General features: G+C 33.2%; 1 protein-coding gene across 5 annotated transcripts in view; it reads right to left on the bottom strand.

Moving 5' to 3' along the window:
• Positions 1-19432, bottom strand: part of EXOC6 (exocyst complex component 6) — a 91450-nt gene that overhangs the window by 42182 nt on the left and 29836 nt on the right. For all 5 annotated transcript variants that reach the window (XM_062001474.1, XM_062001473.1, XM_062001475.1 and 2 more), the window contains 11 exons: positions 18952-19020; positions 15431-15514; positions 15291-15337; positions 14801-14921; positions 12789-12860; positions 12017-12114; positions 10809-10914; positions 7205-7314; positions 6050-6161; positions 4294-4428; positions 1465-1644 (listed from right to left, as the gene is read on the bottom strand). In XM_062001474.1, coding sequence (XP_061857458.1) covers positions 1465-1644; positions 4294-4428; positions 6050-6161; positions 7205-7314; positions 10809-10914; positions 12017-12114; positions 12789-12860; positions 14801-14921; positions 15291-15337; positions 15431-15514; positions 18952-19020 — 1134 coding nt within the window. The remainder of the gene's footprint in view (positions 1-1464; positions 1645-4293; positions 4429-6049; positions 6162-7204; positions 7315-10808; positions 10915-12016; positions 12115-12788; positions 12861-14800; positions 14922-15290; positions 15338-15430; positions 15515-18951; positions 19021-19432) is intronic.

Here is a 19432-nt window from a genome sequence, read left to right on the forward strand (position 1 = left end):
CAATGTTCAGACGACTATATGTTTCCATAGTTGGCCAAGCCTGAATAGGGAATGATATACAAGTTAAGTAAAAAATCACAATAACCCTCTGACCAGACCAAACTAGTTAAACATATAGTTCTACATTCTGCCTGAGTTTGAAACTACAGAATAATCTCTTCATAGGAATGAGCTTTCTTCAAAGGTTGACTTGGTCTCCTAGTCCTAATGCCATAGCTTCTTCTTTCCATTACTTCATTCTGTCTTTGTTTCATTTCTGAACAGCTGTAACACAACATGCGTTCATGATAGACTCCTGTACATCTCTTTCAAGGAGCTGCATATTCCTTCACTCCTACATGGACATGACCACAGAGGAGCTATGCTTTGTATGTGGTTACAACAAATTTAACTAACAAACTTGTTATTCTTTATCAAAAATACACTCAACTGATTTGGCAGAGAAGCACATGCCTCACATGTCACATTCACATCAGTATTATATGATACAATTTGAGTGGCTTATGTCTGAGTCAGTACAAAAAACGATCAACGGTCTTTTCACATGTGACCAGATAAACAAGCTATGCCAGCAACTTCAACACCTTTCTGCGCATGTAAAGAAATTATCTTTTACGTCCAGTCAGGAGTCCCAAAACCTTCTATGCATTGAGGACTTATTCCATATAGGCACAACATAATGTATATAAGTAAAACACTGTATGGATAAAGCGCTTTATGGGTAAAGCACTCAGACATCAGCGTGACAGTAGCAACCAAGGACAAGCTGACGAAAGGTAGAAGTAGTTTGAAAGACTAATTGAAGTTACTCCAGACCTATAAAACTATAAAGCATTATGATGATAAATCAATTTAGAAGTAGTCTTTTTTGTCTTAAAACAAGGGGAAATTAGACAATGAAACAAAACAATTAGTAAATAAAATAAGTCAACAATACCCTTTTACCCAAGACAAAATAACACAGGATATATTTGAATATGAACAAGGACTCATTTCAATTAAGCTCAGTTAACTAGAATAAAATTACTTTTTATGATCAAAGCCATTTAGCTAAAAACAACCTTGGAGAATCCAAGATCTCCATAATCTTATGCACAAATGTAGGATTTGCACCAATTCTACATTGTTTGAACCAATGCATGTGTGTAATGAACCAAGACAGTTAATTAAAAAGGCCATTTGATGCTCTAGGAAACTGCATGAGTACTTCCACTATTTGTAAACTTGTTAACAGTATTACTAAGGTATCTGAAAGTGTTTTCTGAGTATTATGATCGGTAAGCATCATCAACATACTGAAATACATCTGAAAATACATCTGTACTGCAAAAAAAAAAAAAAACAAAAAAACACCTTCCAGCATGTGCACAGTTTAAAAACCCACATCTACCTTCTAAATTTTAGTATTTTAAAATAGAGCAATGCTCTAACAGTTTGAAATTAAACTTAATTTTGAATACTTACAGGTAAATGAGTAAAAACTTGAAACGTGCTTCTTAAAAAGTTAATGAGGTCCATTAAGTACCCACTGGCTCTTCCATCTGACTCAGACATTGTCCAATCATAATCAGCAATCTGAATAAATTCATCTATTTTTTGATTAAGTTTTGTGTATATTTCTCCTTCTGCAGCATGCCTTGCATCCTGAAAAAAACAGTGTGTAACTGTCAGAATTCAAAGATATTGTTAGAATGCAGATAAAATTAATTAATAAAAACCCCTGGTCTTGTGTTCTTCTTAGATTCCAAGAATATTTTATTTAATTTGGGTTAATTTATATTTTACTTTATCTATTTTAATGTTAAAAAACTAAACAGATTTTTTGTTTGGGTTTGGCTTTGTTTATATAAAAGTAATTTATGGAATGGTTGTATCTTTTTAACAATTGAAATTATTTACTGGTAATGTCATAAAATTGCATCCTTTATACAAAACTAAAATAAGAAAAACAGCCCTCTAAAATAGTAGCAATGAAATAGTTCTGAAGGTTTCTATTAAAAAAAAATACAGTGTACTTCTAAGATCATCTCATGGAATGTACATGTGATCGATGCTGCTAACGAAAGGAGATTTTTGACCCCTTGGAAAGAATGGAGGTGACATGATTTGCCACCAGGAGATGAATTTAATAACAGTAGAACATACCAAAGTCTGTGAGGGCCCAGTTGGGGAACTGATAGCAGTTTTTCATTAAAATAGAGAGGTAAAAAGAAGAGGGATTAACGAGAAAAGAATTTTCCACTCTAAGTGGAGGACATTGTGCTAACACGTTCTCCAGGGAAAGAGATGAGAAAGAAACCTTAAAAAAAAAAATCTTATGTTTGTCAACATTCATTCCATTCTTTTCCATAGTGCATAGATACTAAGCTCACTAAACACAGATATAGTATCTTGTGATTCTATAGGTACACGATAAGCAAACTAGGCAGCCTAGATCTTAAGGATAGGGCAAAATTAAGGATAGGGCAAATGCAGTAAAAGTACTGGCAGGGCAGGGACTTTCTGTCTTGCCTTACTCATTAAATCCTTAGCAAAACAAATGACAGTTAATGGGAAAATTGTTGGCAATCAACTGGAAATATGAAGTGTCTTGCAATGATGATGTCTTATTCGACCTCACCTGCCTTTTAACATCTATGCCAGAGGGGATATTACAATAGGATAGGCTACATATTGCATCAAGAGAAAAAGTTCAGTAGACAAAACAGAACTACTTTCAATAGGATTAGTCCTCTTTATCCTATAAATACAAGAAATCATCCTTCTTTGTTTCAGTGTACACTGAAAAACCCCCAAATACTTAAAGTTCAAGTTGCAGCTGCTTTGGAATCACTGATGATTTTTTCTTTCAAAAAATTCTGTCTGGAAGCTCCAAGTGACCACGGGGCAATGCACCAGATGACTTACAGCACAACCCCACAAGCACACACATAAGCTCTATTATAAATTTTAAAAGCTATTCAGTCAGATTTGGTGAATGAAATAATTTCTGCCATATTTTATGCATAGGAATACCAAAACTTTGTTCTTTCATGCACACAACCATCTGGTGCTTTAAAGAAGTACCTGGTGCTCAACCACCACCTCGTGCAGGGCTATTTAGTGGCCTGAGACCAAACCATCTTTTCATCCAGCACAGAAAATCCAGCTGTTGGGATCATGGTTTAGAGCTTACTAGGGTCATTACGACATAAACCAGCCTGAGTAAAGATCAGAACTTTGACTAATTTATCTTAGGGATAAATTTCAGTCATTTTGAATTAGCTGATATTATGTGTAGAAGATGTTAATGAGAAAAATTGCTGCAGACAGCATATGTGTTTGCCTTACAACTGAAAAAGGACTAAGGCTTCTCAAGTGGTACTTCACAGATGAGGGTATAATTTTCGCTCTGACAAGGACATCAGATGTGACTATACAAGTCATTTGGTATTTTTCCTTTAGTTTTCTCTTTAAAAAATCCTCCTGAATTTTTGTATAGACAAGAACAACTAGGAGAATTCCATCTACTAATGAGATGAGGAGCCATATATATATATATATTGGCTTGGAAATGTTGCCATGTTAACTGCTGAATTTACAATTGTCTGTGCTGAGTATGCATTCACTTTTTGAGATATAAGCTTAAGTACTTCTGCTGTTTCTGAAAACATCAGAGACAATACATCTTGTACAGATTATCAGCTGTCTTACAATAGAAAAAATCAAGTTCTCAGTAATCATTTGAACAAACATTATTGTGTATATAAAGGACATGTATATCTAACATGAATTCTAAAAAGATAATGGAATAATTTAGGCTTTGTAGCACATTTTAAATACTGTTTTTGTATTACTAAATTACACAATTTGAAAATACACCACAAAATATTTCTATTGTAGAATAAAACCAGATAGATAATACAAAGGTTTTAGGTTAAAACTAATTTGGCTTTTTGCTTGATTCCATTCAGAAAGGGGAGATTTTACTCAAACTGGAGCTTAATCGACTGAAATACTCTGGTGCAGTTAAGCTTAGCTTGTCATTTGGTAACTTAATAAAAGATGCATCTGAAAGAGAATACTGATGCTTCTCACATACTCACATATTTCAGATCATAATAACAATATGAAACCCGGTGTTTACCTGCTCAGCGTTACAACTTAATTCTCAAGAGTTCAAAATTGGTTTAGAGTAAAATATGAGAAAGTGTGCAGCTTTGCCCTCACTCCCTTTTGTTTCGAAAATGCTTCATGTATTGTGATTTTAATGTGAATTTTCATACAAGGTCATATAAATGACATATACCATACCTTAAATGTAGAAAGTCCATACAGTCTTGCAGTGTGAACAGTCACTTGTGAAATATTTGTAATGTTGGATATAAAATCCTCAAGGTATTTGCAGGCTTGTTCCAGGTGTGTTGTGTTTATAATAATTTGAACAAGCTACAAGAGACAATAAATTCTTGTAAAAGCCCTTTTTGTATCACCCATTGTCATTTGATTTTGTAAACAGATACCTTCAGCAATAATGGTACTAGAAGTTAATTACAGTATTTCAGGTTACCACCTACTACCTACTAATTTTCACGTTTGTTTTCAAATACCACTAAGAATTAATAGCACAGTTTACATACAAATGATGCTATTTTAAAAATGAAGATTTCAGACACCTACTCTGTGAAATAAATCCAATTGATATTATAGAATTAAAAAAGGAAAAATAAAGGAACATATATAGTCAAAAGTAAATCACTATTTTTACCACCAAAAAGATTTAAAAATAATTACTGCTATTAAAAAAATAAATCTCAGTATTGTCTGCAGAATGATGCATTCTGAAGTTAGGGAATATAAAAAATATTGTTGTCAACTCCTCTTTGCCAGCAATGGTAACAATCTGCTTGTACGATATAAATGTTTTTAAAAGCAGGACTTGCAGTTACATCCAGTTGACAAATTAGACAACATACATAATGCATAATAACTGAAATATCAGTGTATTATATCCTAATTCTAACTGCATACTGTTTTAGTGAACACTAATGTAATGCTTGGTAAAATAAGCTTTCTGTTTTTAATATTTTTCTCAAAAAAACATATTGACATTAAGTCAATGAAACACCTCAAAAAATACTAATGAATTTATGTTCCTATCCTTGAAAATATTCCTCTGCCATTTTCAAGAACATAGAAACTACATCTCAGAAAAACTCTATGGCTTGTCTTACTAATGTGGAATATAAGAATTACAGAGCTTTTTCCTTATCTTCTTCTTAATTTCATCCACACAAGAGGTTCTTGCAGTTTAAAAAAGACAGTTCAATAGGACATAACGCTGCTCTAACAGCAACAGTCTAAGTCCTTCTCAGAATGTATTAGTAGGTCTACTGCTTTCTGACATTGCACATACCTGCAGTGAATGATTCAGTCTCACCCTGTCTTATGCTGTCCAATAAATAAATTTAAACTAAAAGTCCTGATGAAGAAACAACACGCACAATCCTAAAAATATTTTAATCGCAACTACTATAGAAAAAGTTTAATATATTAGAGTGAACTTGGTATTTTAGATTTCTTGGTATGTTTACTCTGAAACTTTACACAGTTAATGTGAAAAAGATTTCCCCCCTGCCTGGCTCCCCTTTATTTTAATAGGAAGAAAAAAAAAAACCTCTACAATGTGCTACTAATTACTAGACAGGAGCAGAAGACATGAACCTTGCTTTGTATGCAACCAAAGAAGTACAAGTCTTTGGCTTATTTCTTGCAAAACTTTGTTTTTCATACAGGAAACAGAACTCTTTTACTATCATATCTCTCTCTCTCAAAAGGCATCCCAGTATAAATATACTTTCAACAAGACCCAACACTACTGTTATTATTTATGCAATAGATACTGATTTTTAAAATATATTTAATCTTTAACGTTTAAATTTAAATTTTAAGCAAATACTGTTTGTTTTTTCTTACATAAATCTTAATACCACAGTGTATCTACATTTATATGAATAGTTTTAGCACTGTCTTAAAAAACACAGTTTTGAGTATATGTTTTAAAACTTACCTCTGTTAAACCTATATGAGGTTTCTTAATTAGGTTCTGTAAACAACTACTTAGAGTTCTTGTAAGCAGCAAATTTGTAGATTTTCTGAGCATATCATCTATTTCTGTTGAGCTGAAAAAAAAAATTACTTTTATGACTATGCTGTACATGATAATACCTTGACTGTAACACTTAGCATTTTTCTTTTTTTCCCTGAAAAGGGAAGTTTTCAGGCTAACAATTCCTCATGTGCATTTAATTTCTGGATGCTCTGAGTCCTTTGTGATCTAACACCCAGAATATCTCTTGCATTTACTAAGTTATCTATTAACTGAATCTCAACACTGAAGCAAAATCTGTTATTTTTAGAGTCTGGACATGTTTATTGACACAGCAGTTGGAAAAGAGTTATTTGTGGGGTTTAATGAGTTACTAAGGAGGTCAACATGCACTCATTAGTACGTGTAAATTATAAACAGTATCAATTAAGAATGTGTGAAAGCAAGTAATTTACATCTTTAACAGTGCAGAAGTGGGTGACTGGCCACAAATACCTTCCAGATTTCAGATCTATTAATGTTACTTTATGTAATTAGAACTAAGCGTTTGAAGGCCACAAGAGGAAAGGAAATGGGAGAATTTTCATGTTGTCCATCAGATAAAAGTGGGATGAAAGAGGGAATCAATATTGAGACAGCATATTTTGTTGCAGAAAAATCCTTGCTAAGGAAACAAAGCGCTGAGAAGTGAAAGACCACTGGAAGTAATCAGGAATGCTACATAATTATTTCTGAAATGGTCAATGTAAAAGCTTAATTTTTCAAATTTTACATGTTTTGTAAAATAAATAAAATCTCCAGATTATGCATACCAGTCAATACTGTTTAAAAAAAGTCCAGTGGTACTTTAGACTGCCTAACATACCAAGCTACAGTCACCCATACAGACATACATGTACACAATATGTATTATACACACACACACACATGAAATATATGCTTTAGCTTTGAGAATCATAGATTAACTATAAAAAATTATATAGGTAAATTATGATGAAATTATGAAACAAGTACATTTAGCAAGTACACAAGAAAATATATTTTCACTTAATATTCTTAGGTCACTTAGAAGTTACAGGTTACCTTTTAGTCCCATTTTTGATATTTTAAGCTTACCTGCGATGAAGTGATTCTGAAAACTTAAGGCTTGCATAAATAAATTCCTTAACCTGGATATAAATCTGAGGCACTGACTGAGACATTGGAAGCTTCTTTGGAAAGGATTGCTGTGAAAATTAAAGATAATACTATCTTACACTTGCAACTGATTCTAAGGCAAGTTTTGTATTGAACATAACAATTGGAAAGCCATTTAACACTATCAATACTTTTATCTATCTTAGGCTTTTTGGTTTTTCATCAAATACAGATAGTAGCATGTATTGAGTTGACTTCTACAGCTATTTAAATAGTTTATAAGCAAAACAGAACTTTATCACTTATTTAAATCACAATGAAGTTTGGAGACTTTATGTAATTTAAGATCCCTCTGTAGAAGGCAATTTACAAACATTTAAAAACAGATCTCATGCTACTTTCATTCTGAATGAACAAGACAGAGATAAATGAGATGAGAGATTCAAAAATACAAAGAAAATAGTGCACACAAAAAAGCTTTGAGAAATTAAGTACATCTGAGATTTTCAAAGTGTCTTGAGAATGTTTAGGCATGTGTATTTACTAGCATATATTTCCTTTCTTTTGATGTTTCACAAAACCAAAGCAGTTTAAATTCTTTTCAGCGATTCGGAATAACATGTAGAAAATACTAGTATTCTGTAAGAAAAAAAAATATGCTTCTTACTTCACTTTTAGAGCTGATATTGCATTTGGGACAACAAAAACAGATAAATTCAATTAAATCAAATCTACATATACCAAAATAGGCATTTCTGCATTTAATATATTTAAATATATTTAAAATCAGCAAAACAAATAATTTTCTGTTTACTCTATGACTAATGCATGAGCAAAATAATTAACAATTAGTATAATCCTTGGAGAGTTTCATTTCTCTTTAAAAAAAAAAAAAAGAAAAATGAAGCATTGATCAACAGCAGTTTAACATTTCTGTATTAAAAAACCAAGGCAAAGAGATTATTGTGACATTCTCCTATCATACCTATTTATTTAAAATTAGAAAATACATGGTGTAAGCACCAGCCCTTTGTGTCATTCAACAATGATGACAAACATTTTTTTAATCAATAAAATTTACTTCAAATGAGTGTTCACCTGACTTAAGCAACTATTTTTCATCGATGAAATAAGTGCTATTACACACAGCTACTTCAAATCATGACAATATTCTGTCAACAGGGTTTAAGCCTCAACCTTCATATATTCAACAATCCAATTTTTTATCCTTTATGGTATCTGGCCAACAAAGGACACAACACTTTCTGTCTTATTATTTGAGTAGGAAGCAAGAAAAAGAAACTAGAGCTACAACCAATTGTTTCACTTCTGAATACAAAGAGGGAGTAAAATTAGATTATATAATTACATCATGACAATTCGACACATCCAACGCAAACAGCAGAGTTCAGACAAGACCATTTTGTCCAGTCAGATCAGATGTGCTATGTTAAATATCTAGTAGGTTCTGGTCATAATTCTGGCTAACTTAGACCAAGTAACTCCTATGATAAACTTACCTTTAAAATGTGATGGTGATTCACTCTAATCTACAGTTAAAAATGAGACATACACTCACATTCCTCTCTTTTTATGTTGAATGGAGAGATACAGACATTTTCAAAGGTGAAATTCTCTTTAATCTACAAAAGGCACCAGAGTTGCATCAAATGGAATTAGCCCTCTGGGATGTCTATTCCTCTTTATCAACCACACAGGCTCCTTCAGAGACTAGTCTGAACTTATACATCTATTTAAAAAAAAATATTTAAACCATCAAAATGTAGATGAAATTAACCCACCCAATAGGACCTCACAGCACCTTATAGCCTGAGGCAACAACAGAGAGGTGAAGTAGGTGATATTATAAACAGCAACCAAGAGAAGTAATGTTGGTACATTTAGAAATGTTTCCCCTCCATGTGGATTCCCCGACATCTAATAACACACAAGGTAACACTGTAGTCTTCTTTCAACAAGAATACTTAGCAATTCTTTCTTCTCTGGTCCACTGCCTAGCTAACAAAACTTTCAGGAACTCAATTATCATTTAGAATTCTGTCCCTCTGCTAAATTCAGTTAAGTCAACCAAACTGTTTCAAAATTGCTAGGATACAAGAAAAGAGCACCTCAGAACTGCCCTAGTTCTAATGATATCCTTCTGCTTTATGCATAGGTTTCAGAGCTTTTTTTCAGAGACGTGTAAAAAACTGTTTTCCCTGCTTTACATATGAATTAGCAGGGACAGAGAGATGTGAAGTTACTTACCAGCACCACACAGCTGGTCAATGGTAAGAGCTGAGAACAGAATCCAACCTGATTGCCTGCTTTACTCTCAAGCTTGCTAGTCCAAAACCTAAGTATCAGTGAGATTCTGCTCATAAAATTATTTACAAAAAGTGCTACTCACTATGGAATAGAAATTCCTCTCTGAGATATAAATTAAAATTAATACATTTCCCTTCTGGCAAAATAAGAGCCAAAGCTTTGTATTAATCACAAGCCCACACAATGCACACACACACATGCCAATGTATCAGACAGAGAGAGTGAGAGGATAGCAGATAAAATTATTTAGTGCACAGTAAAAATCTCTGCAATTTATTACCAAAATATATCATGATAAATAGTACCCTGAGTATGGTATATTTCCAGCAGTGGAAAAGATTTCCATTGTGTTTATCTTATTTTAGCATTATTGTGGCTAAGTAACTGAATTTGATGGAGAAAAGCATTCAGAAAATACTCTGGATTCTTATTTAAAATTCAGCAGAAACCCCACCTTTACCTTTTCATCTTCACTGCAATACTGTATTAAGGACATGCAGCTGTTACATTTGCTTGGTAAATCCCTGATGAACCATAGAATTAGAGTATCTTTTTACTTTTGCAGATGGATCATGTATAAACCAGTTTCCCTCTACAACAGTTATTCCTACTGTCCGGCAGTTCTTAGACTCAGTTCTCTTCTACAGACTCCATCATGAGCTTGTTACTTCTTCATCTGTATCACCCAAAGCATATTTGAATAGTAGAACATATTAATCACCTTTCTGTGAAAGAGCTTGTAGTAAAAGAATGGGTGATGCCATGGAATGTTAGTACAGAAGAATTATTCCCAATCTCTTCATGTTTATTTTGCTCCACATACTCAAACACAGATAATTAACTTTAGAAGTGAAACATAGAAGTTGCTGTCTCTAACCGATCCCTGTTTTACACGTACTTTTGCAATCCTACAGCACATAATACACTAAGAGTTATTCAAACGAGTTGTAGTGAAATTTAACTAAAGACAGAACGTATTATAAGCACATATAGACCATATCAATTAAAATGTATTATTAATTTGTTTACAAAACAATGGGCTTCATTATTCACTCAAACATCTGAGCAAATGACTGAAGCTTTAATTTTCGTATTTACTTATGACTAGATAATTACACACAAAGAAGGTGATTTAGCCCCTTAATCTGCATAGCTTTTCAAATTTTAATTGTATTTTAATGATAAAAAGCATTACTGTCCCAAATGTCTTTAATTAGATTTTTGAAAACTTTAATAATACAAAACCTTTGCTTACCTTATCGAGTTCTGGATCTTGAAAAGGAAATTTGCTTATAACTATTTTGTATTCTTCTTCATTTACTACAGGAATAGGGCTGTAATTGTCTGCTTCAAAAATATCCCTGGCGAATTAGTTAGGGAAGGGAAAAAATACAGGACATGTAACTTATTTATAGTATTTTCCAGTATTTAAACATGTAAATTAATTTTACTAGCACAATTAGGTGTCCAGTTTCAAAAAGCTGTAAGCTGCAATCATCATCATTTCAGACATTCAAACTATTTTTAGGTATATTCGAAATTACCTCATATGTGCTAACTTTATACTGTGTATCATCACAGAGAAAAATAGCTGAAAGTGTTTTAGTATGTATGACTAAAAGCATAATACAGCAGAGGAACTCCAAGTCAACTATTCCACACCAGGGTAAACCGTAATGAAATACTTAGTAATTACGTTAGCCTACGTCTTGCCTACACTAAAGGAGATTCTCAAGAGTGTGTGTCTCATGGTGGTACCAGAGCTATGGGTAACCAATGGAGATGATTAAAAGAACTTCAACTAGGCATATAGTCAAAGCATTTAAGTACCTTCTGGAGTTTTTTGCTAGTCAAATGACTACACTAAGAATCTAGAGAGCTTGAGAACGTTTGGTGGTCAATTTAACTTTGTTTTCCATAATAAAATGTCACATATTTTATGCACATTTCTGCACTTTTAGACATCATACTTCATCTGCAAACAGGCTTTGGAGTACAGTCCCAGGCTGGCATATTCCTCAGTTTACAATTTACTCAATCAAGTGAAAACCAATATGCATCAAAAAAACCCCATGAAGACATACGGGCAATGTCAGTAGTCTACCAGGTAGACACACGTATCAGCTAACTGTAAACCTTAACACAACCTAAATTAGGAACCTAATGTCCTATTGCAATAGCCTATACTTATTAGGCTCCTAACGAGAAAAACAGACATCTCTCTCCTGCATGTTGCTCCAATACTGTCCCTTTGGAGACTTTCCTTCTCTCTAATAACTACAGAAGCAGTACTCAATGACTTTTCTACCTATGATGAATGCCTTTGTCCTATCCAACCCAAAGTTTATAGACAATACTAAGTTAATCAATTCTTCCAGAATTACAATTCTATCAAAACCCACTGAAATTAGACAAAAAACAATAGCTGCAATACAAAAAGTATGAATATTTTTAAATACTAACCTGAACAATCCAGACCACTTTTTAAGAAGTGTTTCATTGTACTGTTCTCTTATCTCAAATAAAAGATCAAATAGTCGGTTCACAGGAAAACCATAGCCCTAGAGTATAAAACCAAAAAGAACAGATAATTCAAGAATTAATTAACTCAATTCTTAACACATCACTTCAGGACCTGATATGAGACTTATTCAACCTTATCACTTCTGTAAACCAATTTATTTTACTTGAAACATACCACTACAAGATTATATATTATATCCTTACTAAATACCTTACCATATGCTTTCAGTTTTCAAGAAAAAATTTGTCCCAATTCCCTATAACATATTAACTTGCTAGTTAAGCTTGTAACTAATCTTTTTTTACCAGTCTGTTAAATACTGCAAGATTACTTGCCAATGATGTTCATTTAGTCCTTCAGCTAGAGTTAGTGGTAACTGGAATGCTATCCTTGCTTAAAATCAGAACTAAGGTATTTATAAAAGGCAACAATGCACAAAAATTAAAAAGCTAACATTAATTTTGTGTAGATATGAACAACTAAATGCTATCTGGAGAGCCCAGAATGCATATATTAAGTTAATAATACCGAAAAGGAAGAGCCAAGGCAAGAAATACATATAGTTAAAAATATTATTGTGTCACTTTGTTCTTGATTCACATATATGATTCACATATATGATTTGGAAAAAGCCAAAACATTGCATTTACTTAAAGAAAAAATCTGACTCTAGGAATTTCAGTTAAGCCATTAATATATATAGGTATATACCTGCAAAGTATCAGCAAATAATACAATGAGATTCTTCAGCTCCAGAACAAGGTCAGGATCACTGCAATATGACTGAAAGGGAGAAATTATTATTTTGTTAAAAGGATTAAAAAGAGGGGACATAGGTATTCAAAGAATATTAGCAGAGAATGTTAAAACTCTCCAGCCTTATTCCTTTATCTAACTGACTTAGTGAAAAACAACTTAGTCTTCACTTAGTACAGCTACATAGAAGTATTTGTTAAATTTTTATATGAACTATCAGTAATATAAAAACTGAGGAAAAATAAACCAAAATATAAGATTCAGTAACTATCGATATGTTGCATTGAGATTCAAAAATCAGCAAATTACATTTACTTCAGTGGAACATAAACACATAGCAAAATGCTTTGCTAAATCAAAATCAGAGAGGTTTTCACATGATGTTCCTTTGAACATTAAACTTGGGTCTAAGTACTACCAGTTGTGCTACCTCAGACATTTTCCCAGCTGTATGGGGAAAACACTACAAAATACTTTCTAAATGAGTTCAATGGACAAATTTGATGGTAAAAAGTCAAGACATTACATTATTTACTCTACTAAATGATGGGAATTTGATTTTCAGAGGTGTGGATTAATACAGCTACAGCTCTCACCTCAGCTTCATTATGTGTAATACTGCATAAAGTTAAAAAAATATTTATATTAAAATACTTTAAAGCAGCATGAGGATATAGTATCAGTTACAGACTAGATATGTCAGTTTCACTTTAATTTTTGCTCTTGTTAAATTTTAATAAAGTAAGGGTTTGGTTTACAATACCTTATAAGACAACATACACTCATTTAAACATTAGTCTGTACTAGGCTGACATTAGAAAGAGCTTGTGATAGAACTAGTTTTGATGAGAGTTATGCATTTTGAGAAGAAATAACCAACTAGATGACAAGACATTGAAGAGTTCTTTAGAGATTACGTTAAGAAGTAAATTACCATATTCCTACATAGGTGTACAAATCCATATTTAGACAATTAACTTGCAAAGTATTTAGCTTAAAAGAATGCTGAATATATTTCAATTTATCGCAAAACTCTAAATAAATTTAAAATATGAGAAAATCTCAAGCACCATTGATCAGTAAAGGTCCTATGATTAAACTATAGCTGCAAATGGAACTTTTTCTCCAATTTTTCTCAGTATACACGAAATGTAAAATATTCCTTTAACTAAAGATCAATTGTACTATAAACAAAAATAATATTGCATAAAGGAATTGCTTCTAGCAAACACTAAAAAGGGAAAGACAAAAATGTTCTACTTTTTCCAATAGTAAAAGTTATAACAATAGAAAACTCAGAAGTAATTTACAGTCAGTCTGAGTGAACAATGGTATTCCACTGGTTTTCACAGGGGAATAAGAAATAGCATGCAGCTGTTCTGCATTTCTTGAGCTAAGGTAGAAATTAACTTTAGGAGACACACTTTGAATGCACTGAAATACTCCATTGGTACAGAATTTTTCTAATACTTTTACTTCAACATAAACATATTACTACTATAGCATTGCAGAGATAGCTCCAAGGGTTTTGCTGTTGGAGCTTATTTTGGAAACACTACATTTGGAATGATAATTAGGAACTATTTCCTGGTGGTGCTTTCAGTACTGAACTATTCAATCTGATCTAATGAAGAGGTCAGTTGAGACTAATGAGGAAGGATTGCAATAATAACAGCAGATTAACTCTGCATATTCTAAACTACTGGACTAAGAGAAGGTTTGGAAGACCTAGTGAGTTGTAAATCAGTGGAGGATTATGCAAATAGCCCATGGCTGTGGATCACAGCCTGATACTATTGGGAAAAACAAAAGCTTGGCAGGCTCCCTCCCAAATCTGAGCAATTTTTAATCACAAGGAAAATAAAAGTTGAGAGGTGTAATTTTTCACTTTGTTACTATCCCAGCTTTAAACATACAGAGCTCTGAAGGTGATTTAAATGCCAGTACTGAAAAGATGTCTCACTTACTGAATGTGTTCTAAGAACTGCAATGATCTTGGAAAGGGCCATGTTCCAGAGTTCATCAGTATATGTTCTAGTTACCAATCCCTGGGTTACATGTAAAATGTGATCTTCTACTACAAAGAAACTGAAATAAAATAATGCTGAAATTATTATGTTATTTTCTAACATTAAAGCAAAATTCTACACTTTCACACACAACTATAGCCAAATCCTTCCCCAGTTGAGCAGTGACACTTTGGTAGGTTTGGTCTTCTGTTTTGTTCAGCATGAAGACAAAATACGAAAAGTTTGTTTTCAACCAGTTGCAGCCCAGGCTGCTGAAGAGTCTTAGTAAGGCACCACACTCTTCCCCACTCAGAGCCAGCAACAACCACACACATGATCTGTGCAGAAACAGAACCTTGCAGAGGAAAGTTCTTGGATAATTGGAGAATAGAGGATGAATTAAGAATCTTTATAGTAAAACTTCAATAAATCTTTGTTTAGAACTTACCCTACAATTTGACTGAAGTATCTTCTATAGCCTTCTACTGTTTCATGCTTTCAGTGAAAAAGAAAACAAGTTTAGGAATAAAAATACCACAAAGTATTAGCTACAACCCAAGTGAATGCAAAACTATAAGTATCGGTTACCATGCTTGACTGTGGCTGCAAAACTAATCTTGCTTGTTTCCTTCTTTGTTTTCTGTAGTAATTTTCAAATATTTCTCCATCACCCTAAAGCAAGACAAAAGTAGTTACAAAAAGAACATTGCCTGACACCAGCAAAGTTTTGCGTGCACAAAATATGCAGAAATTCTTTTTTTTTAAATAGCCCACAGAATGCACTGTAAATTCAAAACTTGTTAATTTGCCTACATTTTGTCAAACAATATTGTGCATTTTAAGCAATATTTCTATATTTAAGCTACAGCTTTCAGAATACATTAATATTTATAGACAAGGCATATTACCTATTATTCTATAATTGAAACTCATTGTCTCCTAAAATGTTTCTCTAGGTTACTCATGAAAGTAACTGTATTGTAAAGTTAACTTAAAAAATGTTTCTGTGAACATATCATACATCTGAACACTATCTGCATTAGCTTTGCCTGAGGGAAAAAACAGATGAGATTTATTCAATATTTGCTTACTCTCTTTGGAATTGGTAAATATAATGACTGTGAATTTGGATTTTTCTCCTATCATGGTCCTCAGAAATACAATACCCTCTGCACCTAATAATTATATTGTGAGAAATTCAAGTGGCATCCTACCCATCTCATTAAGATGACCATTCAGTAGAAACCATCTGTCCATTTGAAATCAGTGTTACATTATTCTACCTACTGAACACAATTTAATTTGTATGCAAGCAGAATAAAGCAGCTTAGCATTTTTCATGTTTGTTTTTAATTCATGAGCCTGTTATTAGGCCAGTGCTATTTAGAATTCCATTACTTGGGCTTCCAAAAAAATCTTCAAACCAAATTATAACAAGGATTGTATATTACTACACCAGCATTACTTATCTATCTCCTTTGTAAGATATAAAAATATTTATTAAAATTTATTATCTTACAAATGTCTACTTTGTCATATTTAGAAATACTGCTAATATAACAAAATCTAAAAGTCAATAAAGAGACTTGGCTTAGAAACAAAAAAACCCACTTGAAACTGAGATGCAAATTTACTTTCTGTTGCAGCAGAACTTCACGTGTGCTCTAATTTGTACTAGCACATACTGATCAGACATACTAACAAGCCACCTCCAGCCCAAATATTTGATGCAGCTTTCAGACGCACAAAGCCACCAGTGAATTCTACCTTCAATGCCAAATCTCTACTCAGTCAAGTGAAAAAGAGTAGCTGGTCTTCTCAAATTCACATAAAAAAGAGAGATGCAGAATATCTTACAATTATTTACAGACTGTGTTATCCTATGCAGTCAAGATCAGCAATTCAGGCATAACAGTTATTTTAAACAGGTGTTCTAAAGCAATCAGCAGACTACAGCAACAACCCTGATGATTCACTTACTGAATGAGCAAAGGAAAGGCAAGATAAAATATTCTAAAGCAATGCATTTGTTTAGTTCAGCTTCCAAACATTCATGAGTTTATAATCAATAGAAATAACAAGTTCATGTTGAATTACAAGTTCGAGGAATATTTCTCATATATCACACATGGTGCTTCACATCACAATTAAATTTATTATATACTGCCATATACTGTTTAGTTAAAAGGTAACATTATGTGCCGATGGGATCAAGAGTCTTTTCACCACAATTTAAATATACAGCATCTCACATAATATATGCACTCAAAAAAGCTCTTTCTATATATACATATTGCCCAGAAGTTTCCAGTCCATAAATACAGTCCATGTTTGGTATATTTGTATCTAGCAATCACCAGGTATCAATCACAAGTTAAGTAATATTCTGAGGTATATAAAACCCTGCTTCCTTCTTCAATAAGAAGTAGAGTAGAAAACTCCAGTGCCGTGTAAAAATCAAATACTTTCAACAACTTCATAGCAGAGACAGATTTCACTAATAAGGTGATATTTCCTTCAAGGTAAGTCCTTGATGGAGAAATGTAATGAGTAGTCACCTGGTATAAAATTTCCTTAGTTGCTGTCATCATCAACTTCTCTAAACTCCAAAAAAATGGTTTACAACAGGAGGTAAATGAGAAGGACTCCAAAAAGTAGTACATGCACAGTTCTTACTACCATGGCTTATTAATTAGATGATGTTTGCTGGAAAGACAGAAGCCCTGTTCTGAAGACATCAACAACCCTTTCTTGATATCAGAAAGCACTCTGAGCTGTTTTCTGTCTCCAGTAATCTGGAAGCTGGCAACTTTTTGTGCGAACCCAAAGAGCACATCCTTAGATCAAAGTTCCAATATTAGGATCCTTGGCAAAGTGAAAACCATAATAATATACTGCTTTTAAATGTTATCTATTAATTTTACTTCTTTTATTGTACTAAAGGAAGAATAAGCAGATGTTGTCAATTGGTGTATCTAACTTTGCACATTTTTTTTTAATGTGTTATTTCACACTTAAATTTTGCTGAAAAAAAATACATGGTTCACTCTTTTTTAATAGTTCTGGCAGCCTGTCTTTCTCTCCCTCCTCTTCTTTCATTGAGATATACTATTACTGATGTAATTACTCATTTGAAAAAAAAAACAAAACAACCAAAACCAACAAACCCCTGACAATTAAATAACACTTTAAACATTATTTCAAGACAGAAGCTTCCATGTTACACAGCAGCAAGGATTCCATAAAAAGAAGATAACCAAGCCTGAATGCTTGAAGCCAGGTTGAACTGAGATTGGAGGATTACTTTTACTGTGAGGGTGAGGGAGCCCTGGCACAGGCTGCCCAGGGAGGGTGTGGAGTCTCCTTCCTTGGAGGTCTTCGAGACCCACCTGGACATGTTCCTATGTGACTTGATCTAGGTGGACCTGCTTCTGCAGGAGGGTTGGACTAGATGATCGCTAAAGGTCCCTTCCAACCCCTACCATTCTATGATTCTATATACTCCTGATACTTATTCTGTAAGTAATCTGACTTCAAAAGTAACTGAGATGTAGAAAAGGTGAGAAAAGTTCCTTCCTCTCAAAGTTTTTGTTCTTGTTAGCTTGTGTATTGTAACTCTTTTGCAGCAGCTAAAATGGGTCACTGTGTGTTTTCATCACTGAATCCAATCTAATCTCCCTGAGCTCAGCCTGTCAATCTTGACAGGCTATTGATGTTGCAATGGCTTACTATTTTGCTCTGCTAGTCTGATTTCCACAAGATTTAGACCAAATTCTCCTATGTTTTTTTAACAGTGGTCACATCCCCCAAACATTTCATTAACATGGGACACTTGAGGGAACTGCAAAAGTGCCAAAACAACTATTGAGGCAGACATATATATTTTACATATATTCTTAAGAATATTTATGTAATTAATGTTTTTCTGTGTGTCCTTTATTACGGACCTTAAACAAAAAGTTCAGTTGCATCCATACTCTACAGATCTCGGCTCGTTCATCCAGAACTACTATTACTAGAAACAATATGCTTGCCTGCCTGCAAACTACAAAAATGAACATTCAATTTCAAAAAGTAATGTATCTTTCTGAGATCACTTTAATACATACCAAAACTGAGTAGATGTGCAAACACCTATAGACTGGAGAAAAGTCTACAAGATCTTGGACAGTTAAAACCTGAAGAAAAAAGAAAAGTACATGAAGCATAAAAAGCATGTAATTTGCAAAACGTGACACACCATCAACAGAACTTGTGTGTTTATTAAGACCCAAAAATGGATGGGTTCTATCACAAATGAGTAAATTAATTGCTCAACTCTTATCTCCCTTTGTACTACATATTATTTGGGTTACACGAACAGAATGCTTTCACCACATTTTCAGAGCATCGGATTTAAAGGTCTAAACACTCGGTAAAGGTTCAATTTATAAACCTTGAGTATTTGGTAACTGAAAGAGTTCTAACAGAAGCTGAAGTCTTCAATACAGAAATGCTGGCTTTAGCAATACTTGAATATTCCAATGAGATACATATAATTTACAGCGGGCAGGTAACGTATAATGTAAATTGCAACTGAATTCCAGAAGA

Source organism: Colius striatus, chromosome 8 (genome assembly GCF_028858725.1).
Source record: "Colius striatus isolate bColStr4 chromosome 8, bColStr4.1.hap1, whole genome shotgun sequence".
Classification (NCBI taxonomy): domain Eukaryota; kingdom Metazoa; phylum Chordata; class Aves; order Coliiformes; family Coliidae; genus Colius; species Colius striatus.